Source organism: Rutilus rutilus (genome assembly GCF_951802725.1).
Source record: "Rutilus rutilus genome assembly, chromosome: 4".
Lineage (NCBI taxonomy): Eukaryota > Metazoa > Chordata > Actinopteri > Cypriniformes > Leuciscidae > Rutilus > Rutilus rutilus.
This window is the reverse complement of record NC_140212.1, coordinates 5,429,174-5,448,624: the sequence shown is the minus strand read 5'-3', so window position 1 is coordinate 5,448,624 and position 19,451 is coordinate 5,429,174. Positions and strand designations below refer to the sequence as shown.

The following is a 19,451-nucleotide window of genomic DNA, read 5'->3' as shown; positions in this document are numbered from 1 at the left end:
AAGAGGTCACTGCTCAGGAACAATACAATGCAATGCAGGAAAAACAAGGAGAGGGATATAACAGGATGCAGAGCGATGGGAGGCTGCCACATACAGCTCAGGACAGCAGTCGAGATCCAAGGACACTGACGCTCTGAGCGATACGTGCAGCAAATGGACATGGCTGGATCTCATGAAATCTCTCATGATTTCTGGGGCATATTTCACAACAAAATTATTATTATTTTTTACATATTTTACAACAATTCAATTAAGCCCACTTTTACGACCAGTAAGATGTTTTACCACAATGCTCATTTAAACAAAAAAAGAAAAAGGAAAAGAAAAGAAAGATGATATATTAAAAACAAACGTACCATTTTAAAACTATTCATGAGTAGTTCATGCATATGACCTTTTTTCAATCAACATCAAGATTTAAGTTAAAATTTATATGAATGTAAACTATCGTTCAGATTTTTTTTTTATGTTTTTGAAGTTTAACTCTCTTATGCTCACCAAGGCATATTGTTGACAGCATTTATTTAAAATAGAATTTTTCTGCAACAACATGTAACAGCTTTTACTGTTACTTTTGATTAATTGTAATAATTTATTTTAATAAAAACATTGTCAGTGTCAATAGTCTAATGGGCAGCACTTCGACATACTGTACAGTACACTCTATAAATAAAGGCAAAAAACAACAAACAATAAACCATAAAAAAAATGTCTTACTGACCCCAAACTTTTGAACAGTTGAGAATGTCATTGTATTACAGTAATTGTTCATTTTAAAACAGTGGAGAAAAAAAATATATATAGAATTTCAGGGGGAAATCTGGTTAATGGACATTCAAATAATAAAAACACCTTAACAATCCCCAAAATATGCGTCATTTCATTTCTGCAAACTATAATTTCTTATTTCTCTTTTTGATTGTGGTGTGAAATGTGACTTGGGTTGGGCATAATTTCATGAGAATTTGTACAGCCTTTTGGAAGCAAAGAGAAATGGAAAGGGGGAAGAAAGATGCCGATGAGAGGAAGAAGCGACGGGGTGAGACGGGAAGTGGTTTAGTGGTGTGGATGTGCATCGCCCATGTTCTAGAGGCAGACAGCGGAGAGGAATGCAGAGATCACAGCAAACAAGAATAACCTGAATAATAAAACAGCCACAGACACAGAGCTGCAGGAAATCTGGTGTACGTGCACACTGCAAACTCCATCATTAGAGGGATAGTTCAACCAAAAATTAACATTCGGTCATCACTTACTCACCCTCACGTCGTTCCAGAGCCGTATGACTGTTTTTCTTCCATTGAACACATATGGAGAATTTTTGAATAATGTACAGGTCACTCTTTCCATGCAATTACAATAAATGGGGAGTGAAGCTTTCATGCTTCAAAAAGGACAAAAAAAGCACTATGAAAGCACCATAAAAGTTATAAAGTAGTCCATATTAACTATATGCTATATTCCAAATCTTCAGAAGCCATATGAAGCCAAAACTGAAGTCGTTATGCAAAAAAAAAAAAGTAAATTTATTTTTTATTTTTTTTATTTTGAAGAAATGTGCTTTAAAAAAAGCTAAATCCTTTGTGAACAAATTTTATGGTGCACTTATGTCCTTTGTGAAGCTTAAAATTTCCAGAAATCTTCAACAACCAATAGATTTTATTTTTATTTTTTACATTTCCACGAATGTCATACAGGTTTGGAACGACATAAGGGTCAGTAAACGACAACCACATTTTCATTTATTTTACACTGACGTAAAGGCCATTGGAGAGACACTAGCTAAAATATACAAGAAAGTGCAAAAGGAATAGAGAAAGAGAAAAGGGATAGAAGGCAAAAAGGCACAAAAAAAACCCCTGAACAACAGAGCAGAGTTGAAGACAGAAAGAGAAATGAGCATTTGCTCTCTGGGAGGGGCCGTTCCCTCACATTTAGAATCCTCCATTTATCTTCTTGTCACACACACACACACACACACACAGGACTGACAGTGCTGTGGGTCCAGCATGTCTGTTCTCATCGCTACAGCTCCTCTGGGATTGTGCGGATGGCTGTGGAATCAGTCTGTCTCTATCAAGCCTGACTGAGCACCTTATCCAATAGTACAATCTAAAGGAAGTTGCTTCTAATGCTGTCTGGGATCCACTTCGACCTCTTTAATCCACACCTGACACATTATACAGGATTACCACGTTACAATGCCAAACCACCATCTGAATTTATTGCATTATGAATGTGAAATAGCTCAAGATGTCAGCTGGACGCCCACCTCTGAGCTGTTTGTTGGTCGTGTTTGCTCGTACAGTACAAAAACCTGACTTTCATTTACAAACGCAGTAATCTACAAATCTTACAGAAACATCAAATACGTGCAAATATATAACAGAAAAAAAAAAAAAGTGGTACTCTTGCATATTGGAAGGGTTTACTCACAGTTCTCCTGATAGAAGAGATTTTGTTTAGGATTTAGTTGTGGATTTTAGTTAAGTGTGCAGGCCACGATTCAAGACTACAATATTTACACCGCAAACCCAAACTTCTGTTCACAAATATGCAACCAGATTACACAAATCTCAAAGTCTGTTTGCAAGATGACATTGTAGTTTAACGGTCATCAACAGAGTAAATGATGTTGTAGACAAGGTGGTTTTCTAAAAGAACACAACACATTATCTATCGAGTCCAAAATCAAAATATTTTGCTCTCTAGATAGGATTCGCTTCACTGCTACAACGTAAATCGATGATTTTTTTTCACCCATTTCATTGTCAACCAGGTGAAAATCATTAGAAAACCCAGTGGATTGTAAAAAAATCATCAAATGTGCAACTTCTTACAATACTGCCATTAATAAAGCATTAGTTTGTGAGTTGAAGCAAACACAAGCGCTCACCTCGCGATCGGACAGATCTCCCTGCAGTAGACTGACTTTCTCTTTCAGCTCTTTCAGCTCTTTCTTGTTGCTCTCCAGTTCTTCGCTCTTCTCTCTCTCGTCTCTATCCCTCTGTTCCTTCAGACGCTCGATAATGCGCTCCTACAAACAAGAGAGGACATGTTAAATGTGTGATTTAGAAGCGGAGGGAAAAATGAATAATTTACTCAACCTCATGTTGCTACTAACCCACGTGACTTTCTTCTGTGGATCTTAAGCAGGTAAGCTGACCATTCGGGACAACATACAGTTGTCCACTAGTTGATGCAAGATCGTCAGTGAATAGTTCAATTTCACTTATTTCGCCCTGTTCCTCACACAAAGCTAACATTTGGCTTTAAAAGATTTGGAATGAAGCTTAAATGTCATATGAGCTACTATTATGGTAACTATAAACTGTTGACATATGGAAAACAGCTACTTGAAAAAATCTTTTTTGTGTTCCATGGGAAAAATATAACACTATAAAGATTTGGAAAGACATGAGTAATGATAATGACCACATTTACCAAAACATAACACACACTACATAGTGACATTAATAATAATATGAATATCATTGATATAAAAAAACAACATATTACTATATACAGTATTTACTAATATATGTACTAATAGTTTTACGTGATATATTCACATTACAATAATTATAATCCATTAATCTAGCACATTTTTTTTTATTATTACTATATTATTAATTATTTAGATTATTCCAGTCATTGTTGTTAAAAAGTATAAGTTAAAACTACTAAACATTATTAAATAAATAAATAAATAAACAAACATGAATCTGGTGCAATACACTATTGTTATAATTATTATTATTATTATTATTATTTTTTTTTTAACTAATTTAATATAATTTAAATAAATAAATAAGCTGAGCCTTTAAGCTTTCACTTTACTGGTTGGATATCTGTATTATGGAAGGTCGAACACTATAATAGTACATTTTCTATGATTTTTTTTCTTTTAAAAGATTAAAGAACAAAGTAGCACAAAGAAAGAGGAAATGATTTTGTGGTTATGTGCATTCAGTTTGTGTAAGGGATGTAATATTTACCCAAAAACAAGAGTGGGCCAACACCTGTCAAAATTTAGAAAGAGCAGACACACCAATTCCTTAATTCCCAACTTAAGCGTAACTCTGCACGGCTAGTGGAACATATTTGAATGAACACATTGGGCGTACGATCCATTAATCTCACACATGTGTCAACTTTGGCCAGGTGTTGGAGGATTTGGCCACGTCTTCTTTCAGAAAATGGAAGTAACTTTAGTAGAAATGAGTCAGATCTGATGTGAACGGCTACTATGCTGCACAGTGCGCACTTTAATAACGCAGCAAAAAAAAGCACCTTTAATAATCCTGAGAGAGGAAAAAGAGACACACAGAGCAATAACGCGAGACAATAAGAGGTCTGAGGAAAGAGTGTTTTGGCGCGGCCTCGCGTTCGCAGTCGATGGCTTGTGAAAGAGGCCGGCTGGAATCATGGAGAGCATCAGCCTCCAGCACTTTCACACCCGCGCCGGCCAAAACTCACACACAGAGCGGCCGAACCGGACAATAATAATACAGCTCTTTTTGAGGCCCGCACTGCATTTCTCACCGCAAAGGCTGTATTTCACTCTCCCGAGCCGGCGTTCCTGGCCGATCCTCGCTGAGCTGTGACATTAAGCATGACCGCTCATCGCTGCGCCAGCTAACTCTCTCCGTGATGCTCAGCGTACGGCATCCGAGGCGTGTGAAATGGAAAACTGTGTGTGTCTGAGTCGGGAAGGACAGAAGCGGTCTGCGTGAGGGAACGTGGCGCAAAAGTGCGTACGTGTACGACCTGTGTTGGAGTGTGTGAGTCCACTAAACGAGCCAGGGCTCCCCTTTTCAATATGCAGATGGCTGACAAAGTTGATTTCCGCCCCGCGGCCGAAGGAACAGGAGGCCCAAACCTCGGCGCGTGAGGGTATGTGAGCGAGATGAAGTGGGGAAACGCAGAACAGCAGATCGCCGCCAAACTGCGGACACGTAAGACAATGCTAATAACCCCCGGGTTTAATTCATTCATATTCATGAGGTGGAGTTCGGGGAGTGGGTGTGGGGGATATGTTGATTCAGAGAACTCTGTCATCTGGATGTCCGTGACCTGAAACGTTCAGAGAGAACTACGAGAAGGTGCTGGCGAAGACAATCACACATGCGATGTGAGTTGATGAGAAGTGACGGGGATTGACCCGTGGATCCGTGAGCTTGCTGGGAGGTCAATCGTAGTGTGAGAATGACTGAGGCCTTACATAAGGGTGTGTGACAGAGCAATCTTCACCGCTGTCACACACACAGCTTCTGCTGTACAGTATGTGTTACCTGTGCACTCATGTCCTTCACAGACATAACACACGCTACTACCATTCACAAAGTAGTTCATAATAATATTAATAATAATAGTTACAAAGTAAATGCAATATTAAAATAATACTTACTAATAATATTGATTTACACATTAATCTTAAATATGACTTAATATGAATTATTGATTGTAGTTAGAAAATACTTCTACAATAAAATACTAATACTAGTATTAATAAAAAAAAGAAAGAACTAAATGTAATATTTATATAATATTTACTGTTAGTATTAGATTATACATTGATATTAAAAATGATTATTAATTGTAATAATAATAATAATAATAATAATAACTTAACATTTATAAATGTACTAAGAATATTAGATCATACAATTATATTAAATAATAAAATTAATAATAATAACAATAATATCTTACTGTAATATTTATATATTTACTAATGGTATTAGATTATGCATTCATATTAAATAATAACATTAATAATAATAATAATAATAAACATGTATTAATTTGATTTATTATTTATATATGTATCATTTATTTGTATTATTATTTACTATTATTTTAAATGTAATATATAATATTTACTAATTATATTAAATTAAACCAATATGAAATATGAATTAATATTAATTGTAGTAAGAAAATACTATTACTATGGTACTATTAACCTAATGTAATATTTATATACTATTTACTTTTATTAAATCATTCATTCATATTAAAAAGTATGAATTGTAATAATAATAATGATAATAACTTAATGTAACATTTATGTACTAATAACTATTTCATATTATTAAATCATTCATTCATATTAAAAAGTATGAATTGTAATAATAACTTAATGTAACATTTCTGTACTAATTACTATTTACTATAACTATTTTTGGTCGGACCCTTCACTTGCTGTAATGCTCTAAAAACTGACTACGGATGACAAAAATACAAAACCAGTGCTTTAGTTCCAGTTAATGCAAAAAATCTGTACCACCAATCCAACTGGGCGGAGTATAACTAACAGCCAGTTGCTCCAAACACTACACGGGTGAGAATCATGGCAAACTAAATGTTGGTTTCATAACAACCCTAAACCTGACAGGGTACAACCCGACATTGATGGATTTAGGTGTCTGTAAATGAATGTGTTATGTGTGTGTGTGTGTGTGTGTGTGTGTGTGTGTGTGCGTGTGTGTGTGTGTGTGTGTCCACCTTCTCAGCCAGGGCCTCCTCCAGCGTGGTGAGCGCCGTGTCCGTGTTTGAAGTGTCGGCCTGCAGGGATTTGACGCGCTCCTTTAGACTGGTCATCTGCTTCTCCTTATCCTTCAGCTGCTCCTGCAGGTTCTCAATCTGCACAGAGAGAGAGACAGTTTTACGACATCGAACTGCTCCAGATGAAGACATATCTATTAAAGCACAATAAACAACATTTACTCACACTTAAGCTCAGAGTAGCCATTTTTCATTTTATTTTCAGCACTTCCACTTACAGCATTCCATATCTAACATTAGGAATGGGGGGAGGGACGGATGGGTTAAAAACAATCTATTTTTTTTTCCCACTGTTCAGCTGAAAATAAATAATGACCTCATTAGAAGCATATTCAGAACTAATTCTCTTCATAAACTTTCCTTATCTGCGTGCGCGGCTGGCGTGTGCGTGACGCCGCGGCTGATGAATGACACGGGAGAGATGGGCATTTCCACGTTTCGCTCCATTCATCATGTCCCGACAGCTCAATGAAAAGACTGACTGTTCCTGTCCACCGTTTCACATTCAATTAAACGCTGACGGATTTGATAAATAGTTGCCGTTTTTGTTTCTTTTAGCTGCTTTGAAACAACCTGCTGTTGATAGAGCGGCTCTCTGTGAAAACACATTTTATCAGCAGGCCTACCTCGAGTGTTTAGATTGAAAGTTCTTGGGCTGAACAAGATGGAGAAAAAATATATGGTCTTCGATATGAACGTAATTGGTTTAAGACGAATAAACAAATATTCTGAAATGTTGAAGTTTTGTTGCTATGGCAGCAGCCTCACACCCAACGAGAATGAGAGTTATATCACAAAATAAAACAAAAAAATTTAAACAAAGTTTACATTCAAATATTTTATTAATACATAAAAAATATAATCAAATTCTAATATTATTATAAAAATATTGTCATTATTTTTAATTCAATAACATGCAAGCATATATATATATATATATATACATACACACACACACACACACATTATATATATATATATATATATATAAATTATATATATATACATACACACACATACATACATACATACACACACACACACATTATATATATATATATACACACACACATTATATATATATATATATATATACGGTATACACACACACACACATACATACAATACAATACACACTTTATATAATATTTCATTGGTTTTTCTGCATGTCATGTGGCCATTAACTATAATCAGAGAACTGTGAACTTAATTTTATTTATTATTATTATTAATAACTTAATTTTAATTCTCAGGGTGTCTCATCAAGTAAATATAGTATGTCAAAGAGACAAATGCCTTCCAAAGACAAAAGTACATGGTTAAATGACTCAAATAATAATGATTGTGTTCGTCAGGAGCTAATTAGATATGCAATGTTGCAATGTTGAGAAAATGTTCTGTAAACCCAGTGATCATCTACTGTGTGTGTGTGGCAGTTTTCAGTGGCTGGTCTGTGTATGCAACTCCACAAATCTGGAAGACCTTCTGAACGTATACAAGCAGTAGGCATTTTTAGAAGTAGTAGTAGTAGGGAGAATCAATGAATTATGAATAATTTACTGCCATTGTGAGAATAACATGTAATCATGTAATCAATAAAAAGTAACTGTAGTCTGTAGAACTGCATTTTAAAACGTAATATAATCAAATTACAAGTACATAATCCAGATGCATTTATATGTAATCAGTTACAACCCAGTGTGTGTGTAATTATAATTATTAATAAATAACTTTTGTAGCTAATATTACTATAAACCAAACAAAATTAGCATACCAAAAATCTTTGGACCCCGTCTCTTATATCTGTTCTCCCTTTGTAGCCACTTCCTGTCTTTAAGTGCCTTGCGATTTAGAAGCAGAACCATTTTTTATTCAGTTCCCGGTAAGGAGCGAGAGAAAACTGCGAAACTGTTTTTCAAACCGGACCACTGAGAGAGATAAAGCTGTGTCGACTTATGAATTTAATTAAAAGGGTGAATGTTTTGGCAAAAGCGATTACAAGGATAACAAATGTAGGCAGAGGGATAAGTGAGAAGAAACCCTATAATGAATTTGCCCTGGTTCAAAAAACCTACAGTTGTTGCTCGAATAATAAAAAGTTCGGCAGGGTGTGTTGTTTTAAATAATTTCAGACATGTTTGGACAGATGTCGAGGTTAGTCTCAGCTGGTTTTAAAAAATAGGTTGTGCTGATTGGTCTCGATTTGTAAAGTTGAGTGGAATTGTGGCAGCTTTTTTTGCGGAAGACATAAACAGGAGAAGTGTGTGTGCACATGCATGTCCATTACGCACAATTAAACATCTCCAGCCCCTCATTAATCAAACACACACCTGACAGCTCCACCTGTCCGACGACACACACATTCAAATGTCTGAACCCATCACACACACTCCTCCCTTTGATATAGTCTGCGGTCGCCCATGAAACCTGCTTGTGTAACGCAACCTGATTACGCTCCTCTGCCACATTACCCAGCAGTCTTGGGTTACCCCGCACAGCTTCGGCTATACGCTCATGAATATTTCATAGCGCTCTTATTATGCATGTGCAGAGTCATATGATAACTGCAATTATATTTTGGAAAACAATCAGAGCATTGAGTAGAAAACGGCAATCCTGTCTCAGGCTAATGGAGGGAAAATGCCTTCATCTTCCTCGCGGAGGAGACGGACATACGGATCTAGATTACGGGGGATCCATGTCAAGCCAAATGATGATTACATTCAAATAGCAGCCTATTAAAGGAGAGAAAGTCCGTGTTGGGATTCTGGGAGCAGGTTTAATCCGGAATTGGACGACCTGCTAACTAAAACTGAGAGAAGAACGCTCTGTGTGTACTGTATATGGACACGCACACTCTCACACGCTTCTCTGCCTCGTTTCTGGTTTCATCTGAGAGTGTGTGAGCGGATAAGAGACAAGACAAAAAGAGCAGCCTCCCGTCACAGAGATCCAAACGCATGGAGACTTAAAGGGATTTGTGTGTGTGTGTGTGTGTGTGTGTGAGAGAGAGCGAGAGTGAGAGGAGGGGGGAGGGGGGTGTCTGAATTATTAAAGAGTGTTTTGTTTCACTTAGCGATCCGCTGCTTGTCAGTGTGGTGTGAGCTCTGGAAACAGACAGAGAGGCACACGACACACAAGACAACATGCGCGGGCACACACACGCACAGAGTGAAAAGATTTGAGTGTTTACAGCGGGTTGCATCAGAATTGTATGCAGTGTGCAAGCCGAACAAAACAACATGTCAAACCCACAGCAGATGGATACTAAGAAGTGACTATGTAGAAGAGAAAAAGTGTTTGCAATTTGTTTCTTGCGCTTGATATACTTCTGATTGATCAAACACGCCGTTCTGAGGTCGAATATTTCTGCATAATGAGCACTGAGCTCTATACACAATGGACGGTAACTATAACGATAAAGATATCGTTCTAAAAATCATCCTAAATATGAAAGAATAGCACAGAAGAAGAGTCCATACCGCAACTAGAACAATAACGCCACAGAGGAACGATATAGTTGGAATCACTTTCATAATGACTTTTCCACTATAATTTTCATCCTGCACCTCCGTCTGGACGGCTCCTTTCAGGCTGGTCAGTAAACGTCCACTGTTATGATTGGCTGACGTCATTGCATATCAACGCCCACTTGCTATTGCACGCGAGTATCCATATAAAACCGTTATGAATTATTATGAAATGATTTCCTTACGGTTTGTGACGCAGCTGCTGTCGGATCCAATACAGTGGATAATCCAATACTATGGTGCGATGCTGTATAACTATTCGTCGATGTCCAGATCTGGAGGCGGACATATGCAAATGTATTTGCCTGGGTGAGGTCACAGATCCCGCAATATCAAAATGAGCCGTTTTATGGAGCTTGATTAAATAAATGCTTTGTTTATAATGAGGAGGACGTTTTAATCTATGAAATTTGCAGGACAAAGATCTCTTAAAATATCATGATTTCTCATATCATGACCCCTTTTAATAGCAATTTAAAATAAAAAAAAACATTGTTTCAAAGCAAATCCAACACCACTTTTTTTGTGTGTGTGTACCTGACCCTTTTCAAAATTTCCTAGATGTCTCATACCACTCTGCGATCTCTTTTTGCTCAAATCATTAAATAATATAACTCAAAAAAAAATAAAAATAAGTAGCCAATTTGCATTGGGGTCTTGATCCACCTGTCAGGATCTATTTTGCAACATAACACGTGAATGTCATTTATGAGAGGTTTGTTGAAACGGAATGGGTGGCGTCGAACACACACGCTGCTCAGTAATGCAAATGTGTGTCAGGAGTTTGGCACCTGAGTGGGTGAGACCTGACAGGTAAGTGGCATGACGCCAGTCTTTGTGTCTGCAAACTCCCACACAGAAATAGATTTCCCTTAATTTTTCAAAATCGTCAAAATTCATATTCCAGCTTTGATCACCATATGTTAGTAACTAGTTGCCGTGCCAGGTCTGTGCCGACTAGTTATGGATCACATGACTTCAGTTGCACTGGTTTGATACAAAGTGACAGCAGGAGGAAAATTCCAGTGTGTAACTGCGCCTCATTAGCTTTATATAGTAAATTGCAACGGACACATATTTGGAATAATGCAAAAGTTCAAGGTGGTCAAAGATTTACTGGTTGCAGTTGAAACTTTTTAATGGGCATGGATTTAGAGACGTACAGTAATTTATCTGAGAGAGTTTTACTGTTGGAAGTTTCAAAATGCTTCCCTTTATAGAAGCAATTCTGCTACAAATTTCAAAGCTAAAACACCCCAAAAAAACAGTTATTATTTACAATAACTATGATGTTTATAGCAATGACTGGTATCTGATTTTTTTTTTTTTTACTAAACATGAACAATGCCATTTAAACGTTTCTGGACAGTAAGATTTGATTGAAGGTTGATTGAAAGAATCCTGAAAAAAATGTCTCACTGTTTCCACAAAAATATTGAAGAAGAAGAAGAAAGTTAATGTTTTACTGTGTTTTTCATCAAATAAATATAGCATTGGTGAGCATGAGAGACTTCTTTCAAAACATAAAAAAAAATAAAAATAATACAGACCCCAAACTTTTGAAAGATAGCGTATAATCTTTATTTGTATTTTTGTAAAATATTAATTAATTTAAATGTTAAAATTAAATTACACATATTATAAAAATGCAAATAATAAGGGGCCTGCTATTGCAATAAAAAAATATAAGATCAAATTTCAAAGTACAGTATAACCATTACAATTTTATTTAGTTTAAAGCTTTGTTTTATTTGCATTTTTATAATGTGAAAAGTCTGAGAAACAGGGAGAGCAAAAGAAGAAGTGAGGAGGAGGAGGAGGAGGAGGAGGAAGTGTCGATTAATTACAAACTTCTGTAGAACTTCTTTTCCCCAATTAAGTCAAAAGCAGAGAGGATCTCTCTCTCGCTCTCTATCAGACTGTTAGGGGCTTAAGACTCTCACCCTTTTGATGTGGGTTTTATCATTATTTTAACACAAGGCACTTATTAGCATGTGCCCTCTTAAAGCTCCATTCTCTCTGTCTGTGTGTCTGTGTTTCTCTCTCTCTCTCTCTCTCTCTCTCTCTCTCTCTACTGAAGGATGGTAACAAACAATGTAAGAGGCTCTTTCTCAGCAAGATCACAACTCAGTCCCGACACGCTCTGTTTCCTTGTGGTGCTAAGCCTGTTAGCCTTCTTCAACCCCTTAGCCGTCGAAAAGAAGGGAAAAAAAAAAAAGCACACAAACGTTCTGCGTTCTGAACCAGCCTTTAAAAGTGTAGCAAATTGGAAGTTCTTCATCCACAGGGGCGTTTCAGGGGTTAGCGAATGTTCAGGGTTTACACCAAACCCTCTGTGAATGTGCATTGGGACATCCTTCGATGAAATACTGCAATATGATACACTCGATAATACATGTTGAAAAGTTACTTGTGCGGTGAGTCATTGTTAATGAAGTAAAACTCTCAATTTTAGTGGAGCGGAAACAAAAAAAAATGTCCCACTATACTTATAGTGTCTGCCAATTGAAAACATTTTTTATGGGTTTTTAAATAAAACAACAATGCTGACCCTTTTGGCTTGCAAAAGTTTGGGGTAGAAAGATTTTTTAAATGATTTTGAAAGACGTCTCAGTAACACTTTATGTATAATGCATCATAGAGGTATTCATAATGCACATTATATATTTTCAGAAATAATTGTAAACCAAGTTAAAATGCAAGGAAAATGATTCCTTGTTCAATCTGAAATTGGTTGTTTGTCATGTGTTTTAATGCATTATACTTTCTAAAGGTGTTTTTGATTTGATGGGTAGATCAGTATTGAAATGTTTTATAACTGTGGTTACAATTATTCATGAGACCATTCAATGCATTATAAGGTGCATTACAAGGAATAATTAATGCATTAAAAATACTGTAATAATGCATTATATATAAAGGCTTAAAGTAAATAACAAAGGCTGCATTTATTTGATTTTTTTTAAAAATCTACATTAAAAACTGTAACATTGTGAAATATTAAAAACTTTTTTTTTCCCATATATTTTTCAGCCATTACTTCCAGTCTTCAGTGTCACTTGATACTTCAGAAATCATTTTAATATGTTGATTTGGTTGAATGCTGAAAATAGTCACTTTGATCAATGTAATGCATTCTTACTGAATAAAGTATTCATTTCTTTAAAAAAGGAAATTAATACTTTTGAGCCCAAACCTTTGAACGGTAGTGCGGTCCAATGCACGCTGTACTTTGATGACAGTTTTATGTCGTCAAGGTGTCGAGTGTGTTCTAATGCTAGCGGGCTGAATGCTTCTTCTAAGAGAAATACAGTTGCTGGATCTGCTGAAGTTTGTGAGGTTCATGACATGTTTCATGTTTCTTAATAAAAGTGTTTTGCAAGAACCTCGATGTCCTGGATTGTGTTTCAAATGATGCCAACAAATTCCTTGAGCAACGCTGAATATTGGGTGTTTATTACATCCGAGTGGAGCGAAACTCTGACCACAAAGTCAACTAACAGGTTTAGTTTCTTTGGTATCGTCTGCAGACCAGGATTTATGCGCAATTATTTCATTTTGTTTCAAAATAAGATGTATGCCGATAGTCTAAAGCCTATTTTTGTGTTAATTGCAATCCTAAATGGATGTAATAATGATAAAAATCTCCAGACGTGGAAACTTTATGGTAAAAAAAACATCCCAGAAGCCCACCCTAGAGCTACCCATGTTCATCCACAAGACAAAGTGTCTCTGACGACCCTCTCATGCCAAAGAGAGCTGCTCTCCATCAAGACGCTCGACTCGAGTTTACATACTTGAGCGAGTTCTGCTGAACTGTGTCTTGTATTCCGCCCTCCTTGCATTAACAAATGTTATTTTCTGCAGCCTGTCCTGCCGTGAACTTGCGAAAGAATTCCCATCCAAACCGCTGTTTTCAATATTTAGTTCGACCGCTTCCACTGCGGATCTGTCTGCCACCTTATCTGACAGTTGCAAATTAAATTATCGTTATTTTCCAGGCTGTTAAAGGGTAAGTGTTCGGTTAAACACAAAACACTGAATATAAACAAAGAGAGAAAAGAGCGGCCCAAAACTCTCGGCAGCCGCTGGAAGAGGTGTTTTGCTCCGTTCAGCATGCACTCGCTCACATCCGCGCAGGCAAACCGTGCCACTGAGAAGGCAGAGAGCGCCGCACATGAACCGGAGCCGCTGGGAAAACAATTACAAAGCCAAACAGCTCCGAGAGGGAGAAAAAAAATGATGTTCAGACATTAAAGGAGAGTGCGAGAAAAAAGAAACGAGCACAGGCTCGGCCTCCTCTGAGAACGAATGCATGCATCACAGGACATTGTGTATCTATTCATTTACTCACTTATATACACAGACACACACAGTCTAGGAAAGCTCATTTTCGTATCCACAAATGTAACAGAGCTATGTGTTGTTTGAATAAAACTAAACTGTGTGGCTTTTTTAGGGGACATATTCGACACTTTTTAGCATTTTATTTTTCCCTAAAGCCTGCTTGTAATGATAGCAAAGGTTTTTAACATCAAACCCGGCAATGATTTAGTTTTTTTTTCCATTATATTTTCCATTCTCACTAACCTTTCATATCCACGCAACAGCTGCTTTTGCTACTTAATCTCGCAGAATTCAGAATTCATGCAAATGAACTCTGCTGTGATAGGCTAACACTTCCCTAGACAGTGCACACTTCATTCATCAGGGCGGGTAATGTAATTCTTATGTAAATGTAGGCGGTCTTATGTTAATGAGCTGATGGTTCTGATGGCAAAATCATGATTAGTTCTGTATCACCTTTTTTCAACTACAAACCTGAGGAACTGAGGAAGTTTAGACAACATTATAAATGTAAACTATGCAATGATTTTGTCCATGAAATGTCACATAGACTGCAAATAAAAGATGAAAGACGTGTTTCCTTCCACTGTATGTATATATATATATAAAATGTATAGCATCAAATGACTTAATAAAACCAAACTTATTGGAAAAACAAACACTTGAACATAAGTCAACATAAGAACTACCTAAAATGAGAGAAAAATCTTCAGAAAAAATTTATTTGACGTGTAAATCCCATTCGTTTACATGACGAGGGCAGGGTTTATCAACCAGCCACCAGGGGGCCGAGCAAAATATTTTGCCTTTACTTTTCAGGATGTGTGCGGCACGTTTGAAATGTCCCCTTTAACAGGACAGAAGGTTTCTAAAAATGTGAAATGTAGTTTTTCCTAGCTGGATGTAATCCTGCTTCCTCTGTACGGTCTGTCGTTTTCTCGTGTTTGACCTGTGCGTTGAATGGTGTCCTGTTGAGCAGCCCCATGCATACCTTCATAGCACTGTCTCAATGTGTTATGGCCATTAGGAACAACTCTGGGGCAATACAGAACGGATCAGGCACTATAATGGAAACTAAATGTTTCTCTTTCTGTGGCTTGGGAGAGCACTTGGCTTGAAAAAAAAAGAAGTTCATTGTGCCCCCGATGACTCTGAGAGGCTTTCAGACTCAAACTGTGAAGAGAAGCAAAGCGGTTGAGGCGAAGAGAGAACGAAAACAGCCAAAACAGAGACAAAAACTATTACGAGAAAGATCAGGAAATTATAAGAAAGTGCCCGATCTTTATATTTGAGACACTCTCAAGTAAAACCTGGGCTTTCTCCCAAAACAGCAAGTACGCAAGCATGACTTTATGACTATAACATGTTTATAAGTGATTTAAAAAGAGCTCTCTTATTTTAACCAACATTTTCTTTAGCCTTTTAACGCATTTACCCTTTTAACGTCTTTAATGACCCGGGATGTCATTCACTACCACTCCTCCTCAATTTTTTAAAAGTTAGACATCAACGTTCTTAGTATTCCTCAATCAATTCTCTATAAACAATATAACAAGAAAAATATATATATAATAATGCATGTTTTCTCATATTTTTTTTTTGTAAAAATGTTATTGTGTCGCTAATGACCCAAGGTGTGTAACAGTGTAAGCACATTTTTTCTGCACAACAATAATCTTTGATGACTGAATAAGTGCAATTCACTTTTATTCCACAAGGTGGCAATGTCTGATACACAATGATGAAGTGACATTTCACTCATAGTTACCGCAGGCAGAAAACAAAAGAATAGGAAGTATCATCAGCAAGACTTGAAATGGCTCAGCGATTTACCGCAGATCAAGTACTGAACGCAATCAAATATTAGTTTCACTGTCACTTGATGGTGGATCTAGAAAAGAAGCTGTTAGTGATCAAAATATTGATTTTGAAGATGTTGAAAATGATAGTTTTGAGATTATGTTTGAGATCACGAACAGATGTTGAATGTAGTGGGAAATGAGCTCTGATGATGACAGTGATGATTATATAAAACATCTGCTCAAACTGAACCCTTCCAAGCTCCGAAAGGTAACACAATATGCTTTATTTTATTCTTCTGTAACTGTTACGCTAATATCAGGAGAGTTTTATATTATCATGACAGGTAGAGATCCATCCGTGTTATCGATCCGGGTCGCTAAAGACACAAATACGTAATAACGATTGGCGAAACATTCATGCATTTAAATGGTAAATAAAACCTGGAAGTACACAAAAAACTATTGATGATATTCACAAATTTGGACATTGGATTATGAATATAGCAACAATTGAGAAAGAAACTCGGGAAAAAGCAAGCATTTGCCATTAAAGCGATACCAGCGATGCAAGTCTGAATTAGAAACGAACAAAAAAATTACAACCTTAAAAGGTCTTCCAAGATTGCTATTATCAGTCAAAAGCCACTTCCTGTAAACTATGAGTGCAATTCAAAGGGGTACAGCTATTAGCTATTTAAGTAAACCTACTTCAGTTCTACTTTATAGCAAATGATCCATGTGCTTCTTTGGGAAACTTAATCGTAAAATAACATATGACACAAGTTACAGCGATCTTAGGAGCATGATTTGCAACATTATCCCTGGAATGTCCATTAGAGAGATGCACAACTTCCTGTTTTCCCAATAAAGGTGAGCTCACTGTGGGTTTCGTGCACTCAGACTATCCCTAAGTCAAGATTAATGAGGCAGCGGACGGGGGGCTTGTTTGTACAGCCTATGATCTCAGCGCAGAAGAACTGAAACCGATAGTCGGATGTGACTGCGAAGCATTGCCTCATGGGTCACCATGGAAACATCCTCTGACAGACGCAAAGAGCAGGGCACGACAAGCTTGAAACATGTCAGTGACAGCTTTGATTTGTGTGCCGATTTCTGTCAAAGTTTGTATATTGTGGAACGAAGTTCAAAGCTGCACCCTAAATACTGACGATGAAAAGCGATGTCGGCGGGAGCGGCGAAAGCTACGGCTTCCTGTATATCCAACGTGCATTTGAGGTAGAAGCAAACAGCTGTTGCATGGATATGAAAGATGCAGAACAGACATATAAACCCTGGCGCCCGCTGTTAGCCTGAGGTTAACGGCCTGTGTGTGTCATTTCTGAGAACAGGAGACACCGTCGCCATCACAAACACAACTTTTCCCTACTTTTAGAAATCAGAAATTTACACAGAGGGATATTTGGTGAGGCTGGTTTCGTGCATTTCGCCAGAACTCATTAAACGTGGCCTAACAGTGCCATCTATGTTCAGGAGGAGGAAATGACATGCGCTTGAAGGGCGCGTCGATGTTTACGAATGCATACGCTAGCGCAATGGTTCTGCTGGGATCCTTGAAAAGGTTCGTGTCGAACACAAAAACACCATCGAACCTTAATTTTAAGTTTTGATGTAAGATCTGATCTGCCACGGCCTTTACCTTTTTCTGCAGCACGTTGACCTTGCGTTCCTTGACGTCAAGCATGTCTTTGAGGTCGTGAATTTCTCCGTTGAGCGTTCCCTTCTCTTCGGACATTTCCTGAATCTGCTTGCTCTTTTTATTAAGCGTGGTCTCCTTCTCTTCCAGACGTAGACGTAGAGCATCGACCTGAAATGCACACAAAATTCATACAGATGCATGGACTGACTCTTAATGTGCATTAAAGTACTATTATTCATGACAATGTGCAGGAACACACTAATACTTGGCCAGTCAGGGCACATTAACCATCAGCTAAACTCCATGAATCACATGCTGGCACTGGTAACACTGGATTATGATAAAAGGTGTGATGATAGACTAAGTACAGAATTAAAAGCACACACAAAGAAGCCATTCATGCCCCAGCAACTTCACAACGGCCCAATAACATGTTTGATACAACAGTGCCCCCTGATGGTCAGGCAGGGAAACTGCAGTAAAGAATGTTTTTTTCCACACAAAAAAGACAAGCAACATTATTTATTTAAAATTTTTTAAATAAAGTTTGTTAATAATATGTATTCTCTTCAAGGGGATTTTAAAAAGCTTTTCTATGTTCAGAGTATAATATACATAAAATGTATATTTAAAAATTATTTAAAACAAATTTAATAACAAAAAAAGTTATATTTTTTGGCAAATGTAAAGGTCCTTTTCCACCAAAACTGAAATGAATAAACCTCAGGCTGAAGGATATGTAAATTCACGCCTGTACAGTAGAGGGCGCAGCTCAAATAAACCTCTTAGCTGTGCTGCCATTCTGGACTGCAGGAGAAGTAAGTTCAACACTCTTACTTTAGCATTAAAAACATAAAAACGAAACACAAAAATGATCTAAATCTAGGTTTAAATGGTTTAAATCTAAAGGCATTTTTGCTTATTAGTACGATTAAACTGGATCATCAAAAGTCAGCAGCAAAGCCATTGGTTAATAAAGTGAGATATTTGTGTAATTTAACATTTAAATATTGCAGGTTTGCGTAATATTCTGAGTTTGCATTTCACTTTTTCTATTCATTTTGATTAATACTGAATATTTGTGAAAGTGAGACGAATAAATGTATGCTCACATTTAGTCTAGAACTACAATAACCATGTTTACACGAACAACGCCTCTGCACTTACTCCTGATTTCTCTCAACATGGAGACTTGCGTTACTTATTTGAAAAACTCAAGATATTTTGTTGTAAATTTAAAAGTAATACATTACTAGTTATTGGGGAAAAAAGTAATCTGATTACGTAATTTGTGTTACTTGTAAGAACATTGTTGCTGAATGACTTATGCTGATTTAAAAGGTTCTTCCATTTCTTCCCACTCTTTTTGTACAAGTATTAAAAATCATTTTTATTTAGATCGATCTGCTTATGAATCATTCAGCCCACTTTGTGATCACGTTTGACCAATTCGTTGCAACTCACTCAAAAATCGAACATAACAGTAGCACAAGAAAAGTTGATATTCACTATAGAAATTTCCATTCAAATGTGTACGTAAAAGCA

The 19,451-nt window shown here is 36.9% G+C and overlaps 1 protein-coding gene across 5 annotated transcripts in view; it reads right to left on the bottom strand.

Annotated features, from left to right (window-relative positions):
• Positions 1-19,451, bottom strand: part of erc1b (ELKS/RAB6-interacting/CAST family member 1b) — a 196,917-nt gene that overhangs the window by 134,075 nt on the left and 43,391 nt on the right. For all 5 annotated transcript variants that reach the window (XM_084407452.1, XM_084407453.1, XM_084407454.1 and 2 more), the window contains 3 exons: positions 17,907-18,074; positions 6,511-6,648; positions 2,897-3,037 (listed from right to left, as the gene is read on the bottom strand). In XM_084407452.1, the coding sequence (XP_084263578.1) occupies positions 2,897-3,037; positions 6,511-6,648; positions 17,907-18,074 (447 nt within the window). The remainder of the gene's footprint in view (positions 1-2,896; positions 3,038-6,510; positions 6,649-17,906; positions 18,075-19,451) is intronic.